Source organism: Haliotis cracherodii, unplaced genomic scaffold (genome assembly GCF_022045235.1).
Source record: "Haliotis cracherodii isolate W230 unplaced genomic scaffold, xgHalCrac1.p SCAF_1, whole genome shotgun sequence".
NCBI classification, from domain to species: Eukaryota; Metazoa; Mollusca; class Gastropoda; order Lepetellida; family Haliotidae; genus Haliotis; species Haliotis cracherodii.
Window position 1 is genome coordinate 34,844,156 of NW_027266264.1, and position 26,692 is coordinate 34,870,847.

A 26,692-nucleotide genomic window follows, 5' to 3' on the forward strand; every position below is an offset into this window, starting at 1 on the left:
GTCGCTTGAATGGCGTTTCCTTGTCGTGGATTTACAGAGCGACTACAACTTTCAGGGACCAACATTCTTTTGAAGCGTACCCAGTGATAAGCTTGAGTAAGTAAAAACACATACAGAGTGCTCTTTGTGGTAAACTTAATTTCTAACGGCTAACAAATGCGTATTATTTATAACAGTATTTGTACAGTACGGGGCCGTAGCCTGAGTAGGCCAAGAATCGAGCTGAGAAATCCGGGTCTTGTCAACAAAATAGAAAGAGTGAAATTTGCTGTGGCATATCGTTTTGTTACAACGCTCATAGTCTAACGGCCCATTTCACTCTAAATGTTATTAAATGTTTATTACATGTCGCCTTTTTAACGATAACGGTACTTTATTTAACTAATGCAATAAAATATTTATTAATCATTAAATATTTCTACATTATTGTTATTGCCGGCATGAACAATGCTGAAAATCTACATAATATATAAATAAGTTTAAGATGTCATATGTTAGGAATGTGAAATTTTTTTTCATGATTTTGTCACCATTAAGTTTTCATAACATGAACTACATCAATTTAGGATAATGTATTACATAAATGAACTGTTAAAGAATAGAAACGCTTATGCTTGAAGTGATATGCAAATAATAAACAACAAATAATGCAATAAATAGGAGACATTTATTCATCATGTACACTCTCTGTGACAGATGTGGCCATTGTATTGTCAGAAATGGCTATTATGTACTTCCAACATGACTGTGTCTATGAGGTTTTGTTGTGTTATATAAGTGTGTGATAAAAAAGAATGATTCAAATGTACAATTAACTTGAACAGGTATGTTAAATACTAAAAACTGAAATACTAAATAGGTAGAAATATCTTTATTCATTATGGAATTGAATATGTATGTTGGAATCAGTGTCTGATATGTGTAACACTGTTAAATTGATTATCGATGAGTCAATAAGGTGGATTTCATTTGATTTTAGCATTCAAACATTTCCTTCTAAATTTACATGTGTAAAATATTGTTCATTTTTCACAGTAGGTCATGTAATAAGAAAATTATATTGGCTGTGTACAGGTATTTGTATTTATTTCAAGGGGTGACTATTGGTCTGGAAATCACTATTGCGATAACTATTGATATTGAAAGAAACTATTGCGATAACTATTGATATTGCAAGCAACTATTGCGATAAATATCGATAGTTTTTGGTCTATCAATTTAGATGGATTTTAGAGTTGAATTAAACCTTGGAACTGAAGTTCACTTTGAAGTTTGAGGTATGACTGATTTGTTTTTTCTTCACCCTTATAGTTTAAGAAAAAGAAACTTCCACATTACCATCTGTAAATTACAACTACTCATGATCAAAAGAAAAAAAAAATTGAACAGCATTGCATGTATTTTATTGATATGGTAAATACAATCGAAACTATGGATATTCCTAACTGAAATCAATACTGTTGATCAGAAACTGATTTTTTTACTTTAATAGCAATATATCAATATTTCGATTTATCGTGACCCCCCTATTTATTACTATGTAACTGTTCATGTTGTTGATAATTTTTTATGGACAAGTTTTTTCAATGCTCTGGCATTATTGCATTAGGGTTTCATATTGTGGAGCATAATTGATAAACCTTTGAAGATTTATTGATCTGACTTTGTAAGCACATCTGATATCATATATCATACAACCCAGCATGGATTGTGGATTAAAATAGGTCACATGTTTTGATAGGTGGCTAAATTGGTCGGGTTGATATTGACGGCTTTGCCTTCTTGTTTTAATTATTTTGAATGCACTTGTATTCAGATTTATTAAAGAAAATATATTTTATATACATGACCTCCTCTGTCTTCTTTAAGTCAATTTTAGAATCATAATGAGTCACCATGCTCGCAGAGTTTACCCTTGTTGTCTTTAACTATCATTGTCATAAGGCACTACTCAATAATATCTGTGCGTAATAAGTGTTAACTTTCTGAGAACAATCTTGTAATTTGAAAAAAGAGCGCATTTCACAGCACAGTGTGGTTACAAGAATGTTTCACTTAATTATCCATTTCTGAGTATTGATAATTACTAAGTGGCCCAGCAACGTGTATAAAGTAATCACATTTGGGACACTGAGGACATACCTCTCAGTGCTGGCATTGGTCCAAGTCAGCAGTGTATTTCAGTAATATCAATACTTCCACCACGCACTATGCTTACCAGTTACAGTAATTACTTTTGACTCTTGAGACTTGATACCAGGCAAACATTGATCCCTGCCATGTGGACGCAGGCAATTTAAACAAACAAGACATAACATTATAAATGAGGTAACATGATACATCAAGGTCACACTCACACACACACACACACACACACACACACACACACACACACACACACACACACAGAGTGTACGTTGCATCGGTTTTGTTATGGAGATATTATGTATCCCAATACACAATTTTGGGGAAACTTTTGTAATGTTTTTGGATTATAGAAAAGAAAGTCAAGATATTTCAAAAATCACTTTTTGATGTCAAATTGTTGAAAATATTTTATGATGACACCAGTACATGTTCTGAGATAAGATAATGTTTTATCATTTGAATATTTAAAAAACGTTGAGTCCGTATGTTTTAATTGTATTTTAAAAACAACCCTACATGATTCACATCTTTACAAGACTATTCCCAACTCAAAGATGCTTGTTTTAATGTCAGTACTGTCCTAGTTATTGTCACTGGCTGCCTATTGATTGTTCAATGACCACACCAGACCTTATTTTAATAATTTCAGTAAAGAAACAGGGCAAAACCCAAAGCAATATACTTTGTCTGAAAGGACTTGGTGATAATAAGCCCTCAAAATATTTATCGCCATACGTTAGGGATAATATATTATATGGTTTCTAAATGGGGTTCATTTTTATGATACAGAGTATAAATGAGATTTAGTCTCAATTCTTTCAATTTGTCTTTTGTGTGACTTTTTTTTCAGTTCCATGTTTATTAGAGGTAATATGGTATACGTCATGTATAATTAATGAAGAACATTTGATAAATCAAACAATGAATAACCACTGATTGGTATTGCAGGCTTCAAAGTTGCAACTAATTTGGTCACCATGGCGATTGAAATTTCCACTTGGCAACCAATAATGTTTTTAGCAGTCACCATTTTGCTACGTGGAAAAATCAAGCCGACGACCTGATATTAGTAACTGTTTACTATTAGAGACAGAAATACAATTCATTAATCAATAGTTATCAACTAAAAATCACCATGGATATTGTGAGGTAAAAATTGATCAATAATCTTGTCAAGTATTTACAACAACAATGCTTGTCATACCAAAGGTAGGAAACGGTATTGATAAAGTTAGGCAGATTAGATATGTTTAGACAATATTATACAGTACTGACTATAATCTTGAGGTGATACCCATGAAGATCCAGGGTAGAATAGGTTTTCAGCAACCCATCATTGCCATAAAAGGCGACAATGCTTGTCGTAAGAGGCGACTAATGGGATTGGGAGGTCAGACTCGCTGACTTGGTTGATGCAGGTGATCGATCCCAATTGTGTGGATCGATGCTCATGATATCAATCCCTGGATTGTCTGGTCCAGCCTCGATTATAATTTATTTACAGGCCGGCATCATATAGCTGGAATATTGCTGAGTGCGGCGTTAAACAACCAACCAACCAACTTGAAGTTTGGCTCCTTAATTTTTCACCTGACTTCTTGAATTTCACATTGGCTCCCTGTAAACAATTGTTTAACGTTGAGGCCAGTTATTTGATATAGTTGTCTCTTTGTACATTTTTTATTGCTTTTTGTTAAAGAGGTGTCTTTCCCCGTGTTCACAGATTACTTTAAAACATTTTGTAATTTTCAGATTATGGAAAAAGAGACATTCCCCCAGCCAGAGGCTGGGCCGGAAGAATCAGGGGAGGCTACTGGTGAAGAAACAGTCATCACAATTACTGAAACAGTGAGTGCATTGCTTTACCCTACTGTTGAACCTTGCCACTGATTAAGTTTGTTGTTTAATGCTGCATTCAGCAATATTACCACAATATGATGGCAGTCTGTAAATAATCAAGTATAGTCCAGACAATTCAGTGATTTATGTCATGAACATTGATCTACACAATTGGGATACAAAGACATGCATCAACCAAGTCAACGAACCTGACCACCCGATCCCGTTAGTCGCCTCTTACGACAAGCATGGATTGCTGATGACAAGTCTAACCAGTATCTTCATGGGTCCATTGATTAAGTAAAACATTTATCTACTTTCACTGTAGGTTGTGATGTTTAGAAACAGAGCATCTTGTCTGGCAGAGTTTCCTGGTGTGCCAGGAGTCAGGTGGCAAAATAAGACAAATGTTGTCAGGATTGATTTGATCATCAGAAATCTTCATATAAGCATGCATATGATAACAGTGTTATCAAAACTTCAAGCAAAAATGTTTGCCAAGAAAACATACTTTCATTGAAACAGTATTTTTATCGATTAGTAAGCATTATTCTGAGGAGAGTTATTCATAAAACTGGAAAACAAACTCATGTGCCTTTTTGTCATGATTATGACCGTCTCTTTTTATTTGCTACAATAGTATCTTAGTACCAATTATGACGTTTTGAATAAGTTCACGTTATGATAGTTTATCTCCTCTTGTAAATATTTTATGATCTTCATTCAAGGGCTCCATTCCACAAAGTGCATAAAGATGGTTAACACCGTACGTGCCTTGGCATTGCATTTCCCTAGAGCTAAGATCATCTTGTGATACCGGGCCCAAATCATTTTTGTTTTATGTTTTGTGATTTTGTGATTGTGGACATCAAGACTTTTTAACATAAAATGTTATCTACTATTCTGTAATGTCGTCATGATGAGGAATTACTCTTATATTTTCAGTGGTAGTCTATACTAGGTGACTTATTCTTTCCTGTTTCAGAGGAAGGAAACAGAAACCACAGAGATGCTTGAAGTTGACCCCAAGGACTATGGAATTGACTTTGAAGATGAAGAATTCACATTTGGTGAGCTAATAAGTTTCTTTGGAATAATGCTGCTTGTAATAACTCCTACACTACATTGTGTTTGGTGTAACAACTCCTACACTACATTGTATTTGGTGTAACAACTCTTACACTACATTGTATTTGGTGTAACAACTCCTACACTACATTGTATTTGGTGTAACAACTCCTACATGACATAGTATTTGGTGTAACAACTCCTACACTACATTGTATTTGGTGTAACAACTCCTACACTACATTGTATTTGGTGTAACAACTCCTACATGACATTGTATTTGGTGTAACAACTCCTACACTACATTGTATTTGGTGTAACAACTCCTACACTACATTGTATTTGTGTAACAACTCCTACACTACATTGTGTTTGGTGTAACAACTCCTACATGACATTGTATTTGGTGTAACAACTCCTACATGACATTGTATTTGGTGTAACAACTCCTACACTACATTGTATTTGGTGTAACAACTCCTACATGACATAGTATTTGGTGTAACAACTCCTACACTACATTGTATTTGGTGTAACAACTCCTACATGACATTGTATTTGGTGTAACAACTCCTACATGACATTGTATTTGGTGTAACAACTCCTACACTACATTGTATTTGGTGTAACAACTCCTACACTACATTGTATTTGGTGTAACAACTCCTACACTACATTGTATTTGGTGTAACAACTCCTACACTACATTGTATTTGGTGTAACAACTCCTACACTATATTGTATTTGGTGTAACAACTCCTACACTACATTGTATTTGGTGTAACAACTCCTACACTACATTGTATTTGGTGTAACAACTCCTACATGACATTGTATTTGGTGTAACAACTCCTACATGACATTGTATTTGGTGTAACAACTCCTACACTACATTGTATTTGGTGTAACAACTCCTACACTACATTGTATTTGGTGTAACAACTCCTACACTACATTGTATTTGGTGTAACAACTCCTACACTATGTTGTATTTGGTGTAACAACTCCTACACTACATTGTATTTGGTGTAACAACTCCTACACTACATTGTATTTGGTGTAATAACTCCTACACTACATTGTATTTGGTGTAACAACTCCTACATGATCTGTATCTTGTGTTACAGAGCCACTCCCTGAGGATGATACCCTCCCTGATTTGTATCTTGTGTTACAGAGCCACTCCCTGAGGATGATACCCTCCCTGATTTGTATCTTGTGTTACAGAGCCACTCCCTGAGGATAATACCCTCCCTGATTTGTATCTTGTGTTACAGAGCCACTCCCTGAGGATGATACCCTCCCTGATTTGTATCTTGTGTTACAGAGCCACTCCCTGAGGATGATACCCTCCCTGATTTGTATCTTGTGTTACAGAGCCACTCCCTGAGGATGATACCCTCCCTGATTTGTATCTTGTGTTACAGAGCCACTCCTTGAGGATGATATGCTCCCTGATTTGTATCTTGTGTTACAGAGCCACTCCCTGAGGATGATACGCTCCCTGATTAGTATCTTGTGTTACAGAGCCACTCCCAGAGGATGATACCCTCCCTGATCTGTATCTTGTGTTACAGAGCCACTCCCTGAGGATGATACGCTCCCTGATTTGTATCTTGTGTTACAGAGCCACTCCCTGAGGATGATACGCTCCCTGATCTGTACAACCTCATGGACACTCTGGAGAATGGGGACACAGAGCTCGAGACAAAACGACAACCACCTAACTTGTTCATCAGACCAGAGCACATCCCTAACTATGAGAAGATATCAGGTGAGATGTTGAAAAGACATAATAATCTATTTCAGAGCCACGTAAGACTAGTAGGTGAGTTTCAGCACACATACAGCGAAGGTCTGTTGGTGACTGTCATCACTGCCATACTCCATGGTCTTGTTACACTACAAGCCAAAGGTGTGTTGGTGACCATCATCACTGCCAGTACTCCATGGTCTTGTTACACTACAAGCCAAAGGTGTGTTGGTGACCGTCATCATGGCCGGTACTTCATGGTCTTGATACACTACAAGCCAAAGGTGTGTTGGTGACCGTCATCATGGCCGGTACTTCATGGTCTTGTTACACTACAAGCCAAAGGTGTGTTGGTGACCGTCATCATGGCCGGTACTCCATGGTCTTGTTACACTACAAGCCAAAGGTGTGTTGGTGACCATCATCACTGCCAGTACTCCATGGTCTTGTTACACTACAAGCCAAAGGTGTGTTGGTGACCATCATCACTGCCGGTACTCCATGGTCTTGTTACACTACAAGCCAAAGGTGTGTTGGTGACCGTCATCATGGCCGGTACTTGGTGGTCTTGATACACTACAAGCCCAACCAAGGTGTGTTGGTGGCCGTCATTGCTGCCATACTTCATGGTCTTGATACACTACAAGCCCAACCAAGGTGTGTTGTGGCCGTCATCGCTGCCATACTTCATGGTCTTGATACACTACAAGCCCAACCAAGGTGTGTTGGTGGCCGTCATCGCTGCCGGTACTCCATGGTCTTGTTACACTACAAGCCAAAGGTGTGTTGGTGACCATCATCACTGCCAGTACTCCATGGTCTTGTTACACTACAAGCCAAAGGTGTGTTAGTGACCATCATCACTGCCAGTACTCCATGGTCTTGTTACACTACAAGCCCAACCAAGGTGTGTTGGTGACCATCATCACTGCCAGTACTCCATGGTCTTGTTACACTACAAGCCCAACCAAGGTGTGTTGGTGACCATCATCACGGCCAGTACTCCATGGTCTTGTTACACTACAAGCCCAACCAAGGTGTGTTGGTGACCGTCATCACTGCCAGTACTTCATGGTCTTGTTACACTACAAGCCCAAGGTGTGTTGGTGACTGTCATCATCCCCGGTACTTCATGGTCTTGATACACTACAAGCCCAACCAAGGTGTGTTGGTGGCCATCATCACTGCCGGTACTCCATGGTCTTGTTACACCACAAGCCCCTGAATGTTCCTAATAGAAAAAAGTAAGTACAACATCATGAAGAATTGATATTGAAGTACACTATTTATAGAATATAGGCCACTTTTTAAACACTAATCTTGCATCTGTAGGTCCCCAGTAAACCATGTATGACATAAGAGCTGAGTAGTGATTAAGTGAGTGAGTATGGTTTTATGCCGCTTTTAGCAATATTCTAGCAATATCATGGCGAGGGACACCAGAAATGGGCTTCACACATTGTACCCATGTGGGGAATTGAACCCGGGTCTTGGGCATGACAAGCGAACACTTAACACACAAGGCTACCCCTCTGCCCCTAAGAAGTCTGTAAATAGGATTGTGTAGTGATAGTGTTTGACCTGTGAGACTGTGAAACATTGTGCCCTTATGACATTGATTGTTGCTCATGCTATCAACCACTGGTTTTGTTGGTTTGGCTACAGCTGGATTATTGCTGACTGCAGCTTAAAACATTCACTATTGCACTCACATTCTAGGAGCCACCCAGCTCCTATATATCCAGTTTTGTTCCTAACTGTGGTATTGTACTATGTCTCCTTTACATTTCAGAGCTTCGTCTGGAGATGGAGAAGGGTGAGGTGGATCCATACCTGCGTCAGTTTGAGGACGAGGTCCGTGATGACGTGGTGATGCTGGGCTCCATCTCCCTAGAGGAGGTGCAGGAGGAGGAGCGGCGGCTCCGGGACGAGCATGTGCGGTACCTGGAGCAGGAGGCGCTGCGGGCACGCAAACAGCAGGAAAAACTGCTGCATAGGGAGGAGGAGGCCAAGACTCGGGTCGCCAAGGTTACCAAGGAGAAGAGAGAGGACATTGCACGCAGGGAGGTCAGTATGATGTCTTGTAGATCAACTTGTTGAAATACTGGTGCCTGCTTTACACAGGAACTCACTGATACTTTAGGTTGTGTGGCAAACAGGTCCATTGTAAACCAGATGGGAGATGATGAGGCATTTAGGAGTTGGAGTTCTAAGTAAGGAAAGGATATAGGGATGAACAACTTCTTTATTACAATTTGGCTCAATGTTTTGGTGATGGTTCTAACACCGAGGGATGTTGATGTACTGATGTGTGTTGATGTACTGATGTGTGTGATGATGTACTGATGTGTGTGATGATGTACTGATGTGTGTGATGAGGAACTGATTTGTGATGATGTACTGATGTGTGATGATGTACTGATGTACTGATGTGTGGTGTTGCAGGAGTTGATGAAGCAGAGGGAGAAGCTGCTACTGGATCGGCTCCACAAGGCCTTCCGCCGCTCGGAGAGTCAGCTCATCAGCCGCCTGGAGGACAGGAAGGCAGAAGTCAGGGTGAGCCGGAAACCATTTTTGTCTACTTCAAGCTTGATTCGTCCTTCACTGATTTCTTCCCAATACTTTACCAGTTTGGAATCTACTTTTCTTGCATAATTTGCTAAAGTAAGTTTAAAAATATTGTATCCCTGTTGATTTACTTAGTCTCACATTGGATATGACAATCTTCCTGTTGAAAATTGTAGACATTCTATGGTGACCTGATGTTGGCTGATGGTCAGTACGGAGGAAGCCGAGGTCGGCGATGGAAGGTGGACTGGAACAACACACCACAGCCAATACAGATCAAACTTAAGTGTCTGCGAGGGGTCAAGGACAAACTGCCAGGTGAGGCAGCCATCTTGGTTTTCTTGTACTGTGGGGACTCAGGGATGGAATTGGTCCCCAGTACATCAACACGTCTTTGCTTGTCATGAAAGTCTACTGACATGGTCCAGTAGGTCAGGCTTTATGACTTGACAGATTGCACGTCATATTCCCTGATGGTGTGGATAGTTGCTCATGCTTTCAGTCACTGGTTTCCTGGTCAAAACTTGATTATTTACAGCCTGGTGTGATTAGATGGAATAATGCTGATTGCCACGATAAACAACATTCACATACACGATTGTTGTTCTTTATTGTTAATACCCCTGAATACAGTATGGAAGTAGATATGTTGTGAGGGTTTGGTGACATGGGGTGATTGTGCTGCTTCAGCTGGCCGCTACGTCCTGATGGTGTCGCTGTACAACCGCATGGGTGGTCACTCTCTCCGCTGGTCAAAGATGAAGGGACAGCAGTGGGGTGGGGCCTCCCTCCCGATCTTCCACGAGGGAAACTTCCACAATGTTGAGATGAAGGTATGTCTTCTGTCAGTAAGGTTTTCAGTAAGGATTTCAGTTAAGACTAACATTTAGTCCCAGAAAAACTGTCATCTTATTTAGAAATATAAATCTACAATGTAGAAAATAAAATCCAAATGGAGCTAAATACAATGCTTAATGTCCTAGAGCTGAGGCAATCTAGACTTGTTAAGTCATTCTAGACTTGAGTTGGATTCATGTTTATATTTCTGCTCTAGGGCCTGGGAGACAGTTCATGATACCCTGATTAAGTTTTCACTAAAATTGAATATTTAGATGAAAACAGAATCTTTGGATAGAAGACTTTAGAGATAACACAATATCAGAGGAAAGACAGTATTTAGAACACATGGATGAAAATAATGTTACCAATAACTTGTACAACAAATGAAAGTCTTAAACTTCAACTTTAAAAAATAGGAAAGTTTTTAGCATGTTGAAGTTTCTTTTAGCTATTGAAATAGCTCCGTTCCTATTTTCATATAAGGTCATTTAAGCCCAGTCTGTTATCAGATTGACATATTTTTTGTTTCCTATTTTCTGTTGTTCTCTAGGAATATAAGGTCTTATGAATCTGCAATATTCTAAATTGAAGTTTGTTTTATTGGTAAAATATTTTTCCTGGGATTTTATATATTGAAATTCTGTTTCTCTATGGATGACATATATATTTTTGAGGAAAAAAAATCATTTCCGCAAAGTTTTAGCTGTTAATATAAATATGTACGTGCAGAAATTCTGTAATAGATATAGAGAATCTCACCTGAGTGTCTTTTGATATCAAATATATCAACACGAGTTGATTGTGAGGCTTGCCGAGGATATTTGCCACTTTTATCAACGAGTGTTGATATATTTGGTATCATGAGACACGAGGGTGAGTTTTTATTTATCGTCCAACATCATTCTTCCAACTTTTTCAGTTTGGAGACAGTAATTAGCAGTGTCTTCAGTGTAAAAGGTACTGCTAACAGCTTCAGTAACAGAGCCATTAGTGATGTCATTTCATTGTGACGTCATGGTAACCAGTGACGTGACAATGGTCTGCAAAGCGTTGTGATGCAATTTCATTGCAGCAATAACTATTGTTAGATATTGCTTGATCTCATCCAAGCGATATCTCCTGTGGGAGCCAGTTTTGGATGATAAATTAAGAGTTTATATGTTGTGTAGGAAATTTCCAATGTTGATAAAATCCCCCTGCTGTTCAGATTGACCAAAGTGTGTTCACTGTGCTGCCCTCCAAGCCTTCACTGAGGCCAGGGATGGCGCTGGTGTTTGAGCTGTTCCTGTTGCGGGGGTCAGTTGTCCCCACTGACCGGGTTATCTCCTGGGGGGTCTTCCCCATCTGTGATGGCCAGTTCGACATCATTGAGGGCAAGTAAGTACAACAAGTATCACGGTTGTTAATTAGAGGTGAGTTTTGATCATCAAGTTCATGCATACATCAACTCACCAGAATGCCTTCACGATTTTCCTGTTTTGTACTAATAACAGGTTACAATTAAGATTTTGTTTTCCGATAAGATTTTGCTGCTTGTGAGCTATGTGGCTTCTGAATTCTCAATAACGAATGTAATCGGGGAATGACAAATGCCAAAAAATGGAAGTTGTGCCATGATGTTGTAGATATGTATACACATTTATGAGCAACATGGCTTGGACTGAAAAGGGAGAACCATGGAAGGAATGTTTGTGTTCTGTATGGGTTATGTATTGCAGATAACACAGAGATAAGGTATACCTCCCATTCACTCACTGTTTTGTTTGTCCAGGTACCAGTGTCCATTCCTGAGAGGTGAGATGGACCCTAACATCGACAAACATGAAAAGATTGAGGAGCTAATGGCCTCTGACCTTGATCACTGGATGAGCAATCTGTATTTCGAGATCGTCAAACTCCCCAGGTTGGTAAAGCCTTCTATTATCCAGGCCAACCTAGATTTCGTATGTTTATAACACAGTTATTGTTACCATATAGTTCTAATACTCATCAGAGATGTCTGTCCTAATGTTATGCCATATAGTTTAGCGAGGATTCAATTAACAATGTGACAAAATGTTTTAGTATATGTCATCTAAGTAATTGAAGATGTGTAACTGTCATGGGGATACAGGTATTTTAGAAATGTTTGTTTTAACAATATACTGAAAAAACGGGTTTCTTTTGTCAAAAATGAGCAAGGTAGCTTCGATAGTAAGTATCTTGGATATCCCGTTGTCTATTGTGGTAAAAAGCATCTGTAGGTCCTTACATACCATTGCTACTTCCAGCCAGGTTTTTAATTGGCTTCAACCTGGTTCCACAACTCTATATGCTGTGACTTAGATTGTTGAACATTAAACACTCTCCAGGCACGAATATTAGGTGTGTGCTTATGTCCTGTGTTTCAGATACATGGCAGGACAGAAGGAGTATGAGGTGGAGCTGCAGTTCACGTCCGGCATCACCGGGTATCCCGACCGTATCCGCACCGGCTGGGAGGAGAACAAGGATGGGGAGGAGCCGGTGCCAGGCTCCACCAGCGACATGGCCTCCGACAGAAGCCAGCAGTACGTACAGGGCCATCACAGGATCAGTCAATATGTACATTTAAAGAGTTCCTGTGGGGATTCCGAGTTTGAATAGCCCCTAGCAACCTATGCTTGTCATACATGGTGACTTAATGGATCAGGTGGTCAGTCTCATTGACTTGTTGATTGCATGTTTTCGTACCCTGACGGCATGGATCGTTGCTCATGATATCAATCACTGTCTGGAGTATTGCTGAATGTGGTATTAAACAATACTAAACAATATTTACTCACTCATTACTTTTTATTAATTGTTTCATGAAGATTTTTGTGACAATTGAAATATAATTGCAAACTGATACTTTTCAAAAGTGATCTCATAAATTTTTGTTATGTTGAAATAAAAAAGATAACTGTAGTTTGCACTGGAGCATTTGACAAAGAGAACTTTGTCTAACCAGATCTATAACAAAGAGAACTTTGTCTAACCAGATCTATAACAAAGAGAACTTTGTCTAACCAGATCTATAACAAAGAGAACTTTGTCTAACCAGATCTATAACAAGGTATAGCTGGTATACACGAAAATATTCCTTTGCATGCTTGGTGTACTGGTGGTAATACCACACTAATCCTCTTTTATCATCCAACAAATCTTTTCAAGTGTAAGCAAATGTAAATTAGAATGGTCTTTATCTCATGATTTGCATTCAGGGTTTGAAAACTCCACTCATCTGCTCGTATTGATGAGTGGCAGCATGTGCAGGGTGAGAATGAAGTGAAGAAACACTCGTCCTACTGGGCGATTACATATATTTCTATTGTGTCAAATTTATCTCTAATCATTTTCAATAAAATATGCAGGATAAAATTCGAAACTAAAATATGTTTTCATTTCTTGTAAGTTCGTAGTAATAATAACAAACTACATGTCACTTACATCAGAAATAGACGGCATACTTGGCAACTTTCTGTCAAAGAAAATGTCCACAAAAAGTGCGTTTGCACATCAGGTCATGAAACATTTTTAAAGGGAGACAATTATGTTTATTATTTTTGTTGTAAGTAACTTGTTACTGATTCTCAAATGTCAAAGCAAAAGTGAATGATTTTGTGAGGATAATGGCTGTTTTTTATCGGGAATGGCGAGGTTGACATGATTTGCTTACCACACAGCCAAGAAAATGAATTTATTTAAAAAAACCCAGTATGACTGTAAAATACCAAAACGAAATGTTCATGGCTGAGTGACTTTGAATGGGCGTAGATGAATGTAGATGGCAGTGACTGTGAATTATTTTGTACTGCTTGTTGTTAATATCCTCATCTCAAGCGTAAATTACAGAAAATGGTAATAAATTTTTATAGAAAACAGTTTTATTTGAATAAAGTTGGGGACAAGTGATACTTGTACAAATATTTGCCCCCCCCCCCCTGTCAAACAAAGTTAACTACGGCCTTGATATATACAACTTAATGAGGCGACTGAAAATATTGCATGACAAGTACAAAATAATATCTTCTTGCCCTGAAGTGAAGGACAAGTTGGGTTTAAGAAATTTTCGAGCCCTGATGTATTGACACCTCCTAATATTTGGTACACATTGTACAGATAATCACTTTCTGTCTTCTACTCACAGAAACTCCCAGCCAAGCCTGATGGGAAACACCTCCAGTGACCTTGACACCACAAACCATTCTGTGGCTGCCACAACCAAAGTGAGGCTCTCAGAAAAGGGCAAGAAGGTAACAACATGTAGTACATTATGTAAAAGTATCTCGAAGACATCTTACAAACAAAATGGTGGGAGGGTGGTAAGGCTTGTGGTTAAAGTGTTCCTTTTTGATGATAATAACTTAATATAGTTATGGATCTCAGTGAGTAATAGATTTGAAAGGACATTCTTTTGGTTAAAATATTTGTGTATTTTATCAAGTGAACAAGAAAATTGTTGTGACATGACCCAGTCCATTGTGTCACGACGGATACTGTAATGACAACATGCAGTAGATTATGTAACATTAACTTCAGGGCTGGTGGGAGGACTTTTGGTTAAAGTTTTCTCCCCATTCCCCTTTGGAAAATGATTATTATAATGGACCCCAATGAGTAAAAGAAATTTGAAAATCCCATCTATATTTTGATGAATGAACGATGACCCTAACCCCTACCACCCCCACTGCTAGCAAGCAATTTTGTGGCGAGTTTAAAATGGACTCTGTCCTTTCGTGCGTCTGTCCATGTCACATCCAGAGCAGATCTTTAAAAACATACAATATTTTGTCACCAAGATAGGTCTAGTGGGAAAGTGGTGCCTTTTGATGGTTTAGGATTTTTTTAACATTTATTTTTCGAGTTCCTATGGCAACAGCTTTGACTTAGACTGAAAAGGTCAGTAGTGCTCGTTTCGGGAGTAGATCTTGCGAACCGTGAACTATTTCTCCACCAAACTTGGCATATAGATAGGTGTAGTGGTGAACTGGTGCCTTTTGATACATACAACCATTATAACTAGTTGATGTATTGATGATTTGAGGGGGATATCAATGACTATGTCCTTTTGTAAATCATGAAAATAGAGATAGTCTTCTATGCAGTCCGCAGTCACAATCACATGTATAAATGCGAGCTTACTGTGTGATGCAGCGCGAGATAACCCCACCCACCACCATCGTGTCACGGCTGATACAGAGGGAAGACAAGAAGATGAGGATGGAGGACAGTGACTCCAACAGCGATGCCGAGTCAGAGGACAGCCTGTACCATGCCAAGAAGCGGGACGACTTCAAGCCGGTCAAGGGCATGCCAGGCATGTACTACAAGGTGAGGCCCCCAGGGATGGACCATCTGAGAAGATGCTTATATTATTGATGAAGTAACGCGTAAGATTAATGTGGGCCAGTTGATCGTATTTTTTTTTCATATTTATTTCCATGCACATTTTCTATTGTGTTTAGAAAAAGGTGTATTTAGATGCAATGTGTTTTTATGACTGCAAAGTGGTTTTTGATTGTGTGGAAACATACACAATATTGTGTACAGCCTGTGTTCTGGAAGGTTAAAGCAGTATGAAGAAAATTATAATTAAAATTATGGAAGTTATTATAGATTATTGAAAATATATTGGGTTACCGTATATTGCTGTCTATAAAGCAACCCCACGTATAAGACGACCCCCTGTACAAGCCTCTAAAATCAATGCTTATTTTTATAGCTAAAATGGATAGAATTATCATAAAAACGATTTTGTTGTTTCTTTTTATTTGATAACAAATTCCATCCATTTTAGCTATAATAACGGTAACACTATTTTTCAGGGCATTATCATTTGCAGAAGCCCTCGGTCTTTTCAACTGCCCTCCTTCGTCGGGCAGTTAATGGAAGACCTCGGGCTTCTGATAATACCCTGAAAAATAGCGTTACCCTTATAATATACCCCGTCTACAAAGCAAATTGGAATGAAGCACATCACCAGCACATAAATAATCCCTATATTTCCAATAAAAACGTGTTTGTCTTCTGCAGATCAGGGAAACGAACAGATCATAACAATTAAACTTGGTCAATACAAATTTAAGAGTTGAGATAAAAATAAATGCTAGACATTATCATTTACCTATTAAATTGTATTTCCTGATCTGATAGGCATTATTTTATATGCAGAGATCAAGATTACCGTATGTATTTTCTTATACACTTAGCCGGAATTAGCAATCAGCTGTACATACATTCTCGGAATCTACTGATGATTTTGTTTATAATTACCCAATAATATAATTTTAAAGAATTTTGAAACAATAATCGAAAGAATTGAATCTTATTCCAATATCATGTTATTTTAGTAGTATTTTACTATATTTGAAATAAAGTTATAACCATAAGCCTTGCACTTTGGTACAGCTGATCGCTATTTTCGCATGGAACAATTTGACCAATCACCGCCGATGCTTCCGCACTCATGATAGTGAAAACTTTATGTTGACAAATAATAGTCAAACTACAATAAATATGACTTTCAGCAAGTCAAAGTATGGCATTTATGATATACATATCTATTCTCTATCCACTAAAGTTCGTTCCAGGACGTCAATAGCGGTAATTTGACCATGGTTGCTGTAAATAATGGTGAGTTGTGTGATTTTCCGATCACTTCACATACGATTTTGCGGAAATGAAAATAAACGATATTGAATGAAATTTTGAATAAAATTAATAAAATAGATTACAAAGGTAAGTTCAGATATATAATGAACTGTTTTTATGACCAGACAATGTAATTACATGATTAGTTTGCGTACTTCATTGTTGACATAGTATTTCCGGTGTTACATACCAGTACTCACAGTTATGTCTGTGTTGGGGGGAAAAACATCAAAACTCTTCAAGCCTGTGTATAAGACAACCCCACTTGAAAGCCCCCTACTTTGAGGTATGAACAACTCGCCTTATACACAGCGATATACGGTATCAATATTTCAGTATTAAAGCTAAAAAGGATACTGTCTGTGTCATAAAGTTACATTAATAATTGTGTCATTAAGTTACATTAATAATATAGTGAGTTCATTAAGTTGGAATCTCAATAAAATCAGATTCGTTAGACCATTATGATACTTCTGTGGTAGGGCTGGGAGGGGTACTTGGGTCGGGTGGGTACTGAGTAGGACCCGGGTACGCACAGGACTACCCGTACCAGTGGTTAGTCACGTGTTATATTGTTTAATGAAAAAAGATTATCTAGAACTCTATAGTTACACCATAAGTGACTAATGTTTGCATTTCTTTTTGACTATGCACACATTCTTTCTGACTTTATGTATGAATAAAGATAAAACTTCAGTCAACTTTAGTTTATGCATTACATGTATCTAAATACATTTTGCCAGTCGGACATTTGGACCTATCTCTGGAGACCTACAGCGGGTACCTAGGTAGGGTCGGGTACTAGTGGGGTGGGTACCCGGGTAGTAAATTTGGACTCGTCCTAGCCCTACTCTCTGGGTGAAGTCCTGAGGACACATCCATAAGAGGTCGTGTCAGTGAACTCAAGCAGGTAACTTAGAGGCTTTTATATTCTCAGTGTGAATGACCGAAGCATTCAGAGGAGCACATCTGATTTCTGTAACTTGAACATAAGTGGGCAGTTCTGAATGGAATATAAAATAGGCTGCATTGTTATATTGTTGTGGACATATTATTACACTGAGTTGTGAGCGTGATGGCATTTAATTCCAAAACATGGCACTTTTAAAGGTAGGCTATATTTGCATCAGTGTTTTCTTCTCTTAACATTGATACTTCTAGCTAGAGGTTGTAAAGAATCGAAGCCAAATTATTTTGGAAAGCTGACGTCTGATTGGCTCATGAAAATACATTCCTTCTATTGGTTGGTCAGTTCACTCGGTTTGCCTGACACGACAGATGAAGGGATTGCCCGACCGTCACACAGAGAGGCATCATATCAGGGGAAAACTGAGGCATCGTAAAGCGGAAATCTGAATTGACTGTGATTGACGAGGCACAAGTCAGGGAAGTTTCACCGTGCAATGATTTGAAATGCAACAATACGAACAAGGGGATCTGATTTGAATATTTCCTTACAGCGCTACCTGAACAACCCGACAGACATGTACTACAGGAAGATGTTCTCGCTGTTGCCCAAGACACCAGTCCTGGCCCCTCGCAACAAGAAGAAGAAGCTCACCCACGTGGAACAGTTGGAGCAGCATACCTTCCGTGTACAGTGAGTGGGACTACGACTAGACTGTACTGTCGCGATCTGATACATAGTGTACAGTGAGTGGGACTACGACTAGACTGTACTGTCGCGATCTGATACATAGTGTACAGTGGATGGGACTACGACTAGACTGTACTGTCGCGATCTGATACATAGTGTACAGTGAGTGGGACCACGACTAGACTGTACTGTCGCGATCTGATACATAGTGTACAGTGAGTGGGACCACGACTAGACTGTACTGTCGCGATCTGATACATAGTGTACAGTGAGTGGGACTACGACTAGACTGTACTGTCGCGATCTGATACATAGTGTACAGTGAGTGGGACTACGACTAGACTGTACTGTCGCGATCTGATACATAGTGTACAGTGAGTGGGACTACGACTAGACTGTACTGTCGCGATCTGATACATAGTGTACAGTGAGTGGGACTACGACTAGACTGTACTGTCGCGATCTGATACATAGTGTACAGTGAGTGGGACTACGACTAGACTGTACTGTCGCGATCTGATACATAGTGTACAGTGAGTGGGACCACGACTAGGCTGTACTGTCGCGATCTGATACATAGTGTACAGTGAGTGGGACTACGACTAGACTGTACTGTCGCGATCTGATACATAGTGTACAGTGAGTGGGACTACGACTAGACTGTACTGTCCCGATCTCATACATGTCAGCAGTAAGGTTGCTATGTGATGCACAATACGATACATGAAAACACCATCATCCAAGAGAATGAAAAGAAATCCAACGCCATGTAATGTTCAGTGGATTCAAGTTAATTAGTGTAACATTTGCTTGGTACCTCTTGTACATGGCGGCAGTTATAATACATTTCACTACCACATGTCAACCTCATGTATATTTGTATCATAGCACAGAGTATACACCAAATGTTTGAATAATCACTACAGCCGTAATAGTTCAGGTGGATTTGACATAGTTATTATATTGCTTACAATCTTTTTTATACTTTTCATATGTTAGTATTTTTTTGACACTTTGAGAATTCAAATATGGTAATAACAAAGAATGGTGTTGTATTGTATTAGTCATCATATCAATTAATTACCACACTCCTACTTCTTCCTCTTGTAGACCCCCATTCAGCGGCAAGGGTCGCCTGGCCCAGAATGGACGTGAGAAGTTCGGCTACATACGCCGACAGTTCCTGGCGGAGCTGGGTCTATCCCAATGGCGGAGCCGGGAGTTCTGGGGCATGATGTTGATGTTCATCCTGGTCTTCTTCCTGAGGATGACGCTCCATTACGTCGGCCAGTGGCTCTTCCTCAGCGCCATCTCCATCCCCATTAACAAGTGAGTGTCGGGAGCAGCTGAACAAATGTCAGGGAGGGACACTTGGACAAAACCTTTCACTATTGAGCTTGTGATACAGAGGCACAAAACAATTCATTACACGAGAGTAGTCAGTGAATCAGTTGTGATCACCCAGCAGAATATATTTTGGAGACATACTCTTGCCATAAAAGTCACAAAGCACAACCAGACAACCAGAAGCTTTTACTGCCATCATGCCGTGTTCCCAGAGACGCTGTGGTGATAGATGAAGCCTACATTTATCCGGAAATTATCAGCCTGTAAAACATCTTTGCTACTTCATGTCGTACACCATTTGAAAGGTGTAATCCTACTGTTTATAAATATGAAAGTTATGTTTATCACATAATATTACTTAAATTAACTACTGAACTCTACTGCTGAAATATAAAACTATCAGCCGAGAACAAATCTGTCAGCCTATGTCTATTTCGAACACTGACCTGAAGGAAATGTTTGAAATATCATACAGAGAAATCATTCCCCTCGTATCATTACTGACAACAAAGGTCTCTCAACTGAATCTGTATCTGAGTTCCTCACAACATGACAACACCAAGCAGCTAATGCTTCTCCTGGATTACTCACCAACTCCCATATATTCCCATCAACAAGTCAGCTATCCTGTTTCTTGCCCCCAGATTTGAGTTCCTGCCCTACACTGTGAAGCTGAACTACCAGGCCACCCTGCTGCGAGCCAGAGAGGAGATCGCGGTGGTGTTCTTCGGGCCGTTGATCAACATCCTTGTCTTCTGCCTGCTGGTGCTGTTTGCCTGGATCTCACCCAAGATCTTCTCCATCTTCCCCGACCTCTGCTCGAAGTTTGTCATCTGCTTCGGCCTCTTCACGTTCCTCGACCCTCTCTTGACTCTAATTGTCGACTGTTGTATGCAGGTGGGTTGGTAGATATTGTGTAGCTAACACATAAGGTATGACTGGCTTAACATAGATTTGATTACACAGGCAAGCATTCAAATGCAGATTTCGATTCATAATAGTATCATGAAATTATTATGTAAACATCAGTCATTTAGTTTGCAGCTTATTCTATCGTTCATATCTCAATCAATGAAACTTACAGTCATAACATCAGGTGTTTTGGGAACAGGTGATTAAGTTTTGCCGTAGAAGTACCAGCTCCCCTGTGTGATGAGGTAACTATAGGGGACGCTTAAGCATACTTCTCTGATATAGTTCTTACTTTGGTAATTTGTGAATGACTTTCTCAAAATGTGTCCAGGCCTTTGAGGTGCATTTACAATTAACCTTTAGGCAGTGTCAAGATGATACACCTGTTGGTTACACCAGTGAGGTTTTAGTGTGAGAAGCCTCTTTATCCAAACTCTTTGGAGATAATGTCTCATTCTGTCCCCAGACCTACAACAATGACAGCACTGAGCCAATAGCTGATGCTGCCAAGCTGTACTGGCACTTCTACAGAGCCCAGGGGTCTGGCCTGGCGGGCATCTTCATCACCGTCTTCCTGTACATCTTCACCAGCTTCATGGCTGGATCCATCCTCTACATGTACTTCCTCAGGTAGGTAGGGAAGTCAACTTCATTTTGTCAGCAGTGATGATATACCATGGATTTTCAGAACTTGCTCTGGATATGAACTTGGTCTGGACCTCTGGCAATTAACTTCACATGATTTTAGATTTGTATTGCATTCCCTGTCTTATTGTGATCATATACAAAGCCCACTGGACAGGCCAGATCTACATGGAAGGTGAGAGATATTTAGCACAGATGTTCAGTTCTACATTGATACTTATGTTGACATTTTGTTTGCATCCATCTACTAAGGCCTATCATTTACTTTAAGACTGCACAACAATGGTCGTATGCTGGACATCTTCTGGCGTCTCCATGGGGATGAGGAACACTTCTTCGTGCCCTATGACCTGGAACTATCCAACCAGGAGCTCCACTACATCTGTAGGAAAGCTGAGCAGTGGCGGGGGGAGGAAGGAGAGAGACGCAAAGTGGCAGTTTATGACTATGTCTGGGAGGAAGAAGATGTGAGTATACAACAAGAGTAATGGTACCTGGTGGGATGAGGAGGGGCAGGGGTAACAGTTGGGTGAGGACAGGCAGGGGTAACTGATGGGGTGAGGAGGGGCAGGGGTAACTGGTGTGGTGAGGAGGGGCAGGGGTAACTGGTGGGGTGGGGAATAGCAGGGGTAACAGGTGGGGTGAGGACAGGCAGGGGTAACAGGTGGGGTGAGGAGGGGCAGGGGAAACTAGTGGGGTGAGGAGGGGCAGGGGTAACTGGTGGGGTGGAGAGGGGCAGGGGTAACTGGTGGGGTGAGGACAGGCAGGGGTAACTGGTGGGGTGGGAATATCAGGGGTAACAGGTGGGTGATAACAGGCAGGGGTAACAGGTGGGGTGAGGAGGGGCAGGGGTAACTGGTGGGGTGGGAGGGGCAAGGGTAACTGGTGGGGTGGGGAGGGGCAGGGGTAACTGGTGGGGTGAGGACAGGCAGGGGTAACTGGTGGGGTGGGGAATAGCAGGGGTAACAGGTGGGTGAGGACAGGCAGGGGTAACAGGTGGGGTGAGGAGGGGCAGGGGTAACAGGTGGGTGAGGACAGGCAGGGGTAACAGGTGGGGTGGGTCAATAGGAGGGGTAACAGGTGGGTGAGGACAGGCAGGGGTAACAGGTGGGGTGGGGAATAGCAGGGGTAACAGGTGGGTGAGGACAGGCAGGGGTAACAGGTGGGGAGGGGAATAGCAGGGGTAACAGGTGGGTGAGGACAGGCAGGGGTAAAAAGTGGGGTGGGGAATAGCAGGCGTAACAGGTGGGTGAGGAAGGTTCCATCTGGCAGGGAATTGATATCTCTGAAAAGTTTAGAGAAATAGATTGGAGGATTAGATTGTATTGTTTCATTTACATCATTTCATCATCTATAAAAGTCCAGTTTCCACCTTTGCCAAACTAGGCTGGTATCATGGAGTTACATTTTGGCTGGACTAACGCGTCTATGCATAGTCCAATCAAAATCGAGCACAGAAATAGAAATCCGGTTCGTAAACTGTCGTGCAGATTTTGGTCGATTGCAGGATTTAAAAAGCATGTGCACCACCAACTTGTTGTCAGCAGATACTTTCCAATTTTTTTTATGTCTTTAATCAAGGTGCTCACGTGATTTGATGCATTTCGTGATGTAAGACCCGTTTTATCTCAATATAGACCTTGACTGTCGATCAGATCAACCTGACTGGGCGCCACCATTTTGTGTGAAGCAAATGCAAGTGATACGATAGGTGGAATCTGATTGGTCCATAGGAGAGGCTTAGAAGGGACATAACTGATAATAGCCTCTGGTGGTGCTACGATCGAGCCCAGGAATTCCAACCTTGTACGGCAAGGGTGGAAACTGGACTTTTAAAGTCAGTTAACTCTCTTGCCACGGGAAGATGTCATTTCATAGACCATATTAAGCAATAAACAGCAACAATCAGATTTCCGTGATTAGAATGGTGCAGGTGAATTCTGTTGAAGACGTATGTAAGTCACGTGCCTTGGTTTCTCCAGCTGGAGGAGAACATCTGGGATGAGAGTGGGGAGGAGGTGCGGGTGAAGAAGGAGAACAGGAAAGAGATCACCACCCACGTCGCTATCCACACCATCCACCTAGACGGCCTCCGTGAGCTGTACCGACACTTCCTGCGTCTGCCTGATGGGGCCATAGTAGAGGTAGGCAGCTTCACTTCAACATTACCAGACCTCATTACATCTTCAATCTCTGGCTATTCTGGAGCCAAGTAGGTCCCAAGAACCCCTGCTGATTGCAGCTTAAAACTATTTACCATAAATTACCTTGGTCTCTTAAGAAAACACAAAATCATGTTTGTTGAAGGATGCTCACATTTTAGATTTGACTCCCCGAGAAATCATGTCATTGATGTCCATAGATAGCTGACTATATCATCATTTTGTGTGTTTATTAGTTATTTTGTTTCATTTGAAATTGGGGACAAGTGTGAAAATGATGAACGCTTGCCCTGTGTCAAGTTTTTGAAAACCAGTTACCCCCTGGTATATTTCTACTGTGATCTGTGCACAGGTATTTGGGGACATATCGATCCCCGGCATGGACAAGGATGTGAAGGTGGCTCTAGAACGAGGCGCCAAGGACCTCGAGAACTTCATGGGCTCCCAGGTCAGCCTTCACAAGGTAGGTACAGCCCCACGGCAACACTTGGGCAGGTTGCTGTGGACTCAACAGCTTTTTGGTTACCATGGTTACTTAGAATTTGTTTGGGTAGGGTTGAGGCTGACTTGACGTTAGCTTGAGATAAGTGTGCTTCATGAGGCTAAATGGAATTGGGTTAAAGATGGCTTGGCCTTGACTTGGCCAAGATCTATTGCATACAAAAATCGCTCAAGTTAAGTTGCAATGTTAATGAGAAGTACACTCAACTTTTGTTCTTGCAGGGGGTGGTAATGCAGAGAGGGGTAATTCAACAATCAGACACAACTGAGATTAACCAGGCTAAGCTGAAACGGATATGTTTCTCTCACTCATATGTATTTGGCCTTTTGATTTCTATTTTTTAAAATGGAACTTTTTGTTTCATGCATCATATATTCTGTATCTTGGGTGATTTGATTTATGGGACACTATGAGATATCTGCTGCAAACAAGTTCCACTTAAGTGACTGCCGAAACGCAAAAGGGTAAGACCTCACTCACCTTGTAAGATTTCAGTTGAGAAATAGTTAAAGGCTTTTTTGTGCTTACCAGGTACGAGGCCGGCAGACCGTATTCACGCGCAGCGGATTCCATGAGGACTCGGGTGAGGGCTCCTCACGATCACCCAGCAGTGCAGGATCTTACGCAGACAGGAAGAAGAAACTATAGACACAAAGTGACCTTCACCTCAATGTGACCTTAGCATCCATCAGTGTCTTTGACCTGTGGGTGACTTACAAGCTTTATCCAATTTAATACTCCAAATGATATGTCCACCTTGATGTTAGCATTGATCGCGCATTAATTATAGTTTCATGAAAGATGACTCTTTGATACAATGATGAAAACTATGTGTATACTTATTTAAATGGTCTTGTGTACACGAAGATGTCTGTAATATTCCTTATGGCAATGTGGAAGACAATGAGCTCTGTTCCAGACTGATGGTGAACCTCTTCAGTGCGAAAATTGGTATGAAGGACGCCTGTCCTTGAGGATGTTATCAGGTCTTGTTATGCAGGTTCAAGTTTGTGGAGGAGGGTCAAATAGTTGACAAGTACAACTACAAGGGCTGAATGGAATAGCAAGTGTTCTCTGTAATGGTTTCATTAAGCAGAATGAATTGTGCGCTATGGAGCAGTGCATTATCCAGTCTTTCAGCTGGCAGCACATTAGCATCCCTACACTGTAGAAGAAGTCGGAGTCAACTTCAGCTTGCTCAATTTCTAGCACACTTCTCAGCCAGCCTGCTGGATATATTTCAGCAAGACATGGTGTGGGATTTCAAACGATTACGGCTTCATAATGCAAAGGACAGATGAACCATTACATGGCTCATTTATTCTTCATAGGGAAATATGGGGGCACGGGTGGCCCAGTCGTCAAAGGTGCCGCGATTCGCTGTGCGGAGTTGCGTCCCTTGGGCACGCCAGAAACCTATGATTGTGGGTTCGAAATCCTGGTTCGCCCCGATTATGTTTCTAGGTTTGTCAGCACCATACCTGTGCTCGTGGGTTTCACCGAAGTGGTAAACGTCTGAGACCTGCATCACTTCAGGCTTTCCTCCCACATTAAGCTGACACGCAGTGATATGACTGGAATACTGTTAAAAACGGCGTTAAACCCAACTCACTCACTCATAGGGAAATACACATTATCATCAACAAATATCCTGACATTTATAAATAAACAGAGGAACAGACCTAAGTGAACATAATATCTTGAATTCACCTCAATTTACCATCTTTCCGAGGCAAGTGAGTTAACTGACTTTAAAAGTCCAGTTTCCACCCTTGCCAAACTAGGCTGGTATTATGGAGTTATGTAGTCCAGTTTGGCTGGACTAACGAGTCTATGCATAGTCAAATCAAAATCGCACTCAGAAATAGAAATCTGGATTGTAAACTGTCGTGCAGATTTTGGTCAATTGCAGGATTTGCAAAGCATGTGCACCACCAACTCGTTGTCAACAGATATTTTCCACATCTTTTCATGTTTATAATCAAGATGCTTACATGATTTGATGCACTTCGCGATGTAAGACGCGTTTTATCACAACATAGATCTTGATTATCAATCAGATTGTTCTGACAGGGCGTCACCGTTTTGTTTGAAGCAAATGCGAGTGATACTAAAGGTGGAATCTGATTGGTCCATAGGAGAGGCAGAGAAGGGACATAACTCGTAATACCGTATTCGACGTTATAAGCGCCCAGGTCGCTCTCAAAATTAGACATAGCGGGCTCTTATCAGAATATTATTTTGGTTTATGCTGACAGCCTGAAATGTTTATATACGACAGATATATTTTTCCTGGATTTAATTGCCCATAATTAAGGGTGCATATAACACACGAGTGCGTATTTTACACGAATAAATAAGTCGTGTGTACATTGATCAATCGGAAGGGGTGCTAATTGAGATTGTTCACTAGCCAATATATTAGCAAATATAGTCGTGGGCGCTTATTACGTCAAATACGGTAACCACTGGTGGTGCTATGATCGAGCCCAGGAATTCCGGCCTAGTTCGGCAAGGATAGAAACTGGACTTTTAAAATCAGTTAAATCTCTTGCCTCGGGAAGATGCTGAATTACATGATTGAGTGGAATGCATTTAATATTAGGAACCTGTTTATATTTCTGCTTAAATTTGAGTTAAAGTTATTTGTTTCTTTA

General features: G+C 40.5%; 1 protein-coding gene across 1 annotated transcript; it reads left to right on the top strand.

The window, feature by feature from the left end:
- On the top strand, nt 1-26,478 carry LOC139463903 (uncharacterized). Its single transcript, XM_071245326.1, has 21 exons — nt 1-96; nt 3,901-3,996; nt 4,973-5,057; nt 6,683-6,829; nt 8,601-8,875; nt 9,254-9,364; nt 9,553-9,694; nt 10,067-10,209; nt 11,424-11,593; nt 11,988-12,119; nt 12,607-12,765; nt 14,367-14,472; nt 15,374-15,550; nt 18,331-18,470; nt 19,578-19,796; nt 20,459-20,711; nt 21,193-21,356; nt 21,643-21,838; nt 23,354-23,515; nt 23,886-23,996; nt 24,567-26,478. The coding sequence occupies exons 2-21, from the start codon at nt 3,904-3,906 to the stop codon at nt 24,681-24,683; spliced, it is 3,102 nt and encodes a 1,033-aa protein (XP_071101427.1). The 5' UTR covers nt 1-96; nt 3,901-3,903; the 3' UTR covers nt 24,684-26,478.
- The last annotated feature ends 214 nt before the right edge of the window (nt 26,479-26,692 follow it).

What these genes read in the sequence shown, in the direction of transcription:
- LOC139463903 (XM_071245326.1), top strand. Translation starts at nt 3,904, where the DNA reads ATGGAAAAAGAGACATTCCCCCAGCCAGAGGCTGGGCCGGAAGAATCA. An exon ending in ACAGGAAGGCAGAAGTCAGG is followed by an intron (nt 9,365 to 9,552) that starts GTGAGCCGGAAA and finishes TGAAAATTGTAG; the next exon opens with ACATTCTATGGTGACCTGAT. An exon ending in TTGTCGACTGTTGTATGCAG is followed by an intron (nt 20,712 to 21,192) that starts GTGGGTTGGTAG and finishes TTCTGTCCCCAG; the next exon opens with ACCTACAACAATGACAGCAC.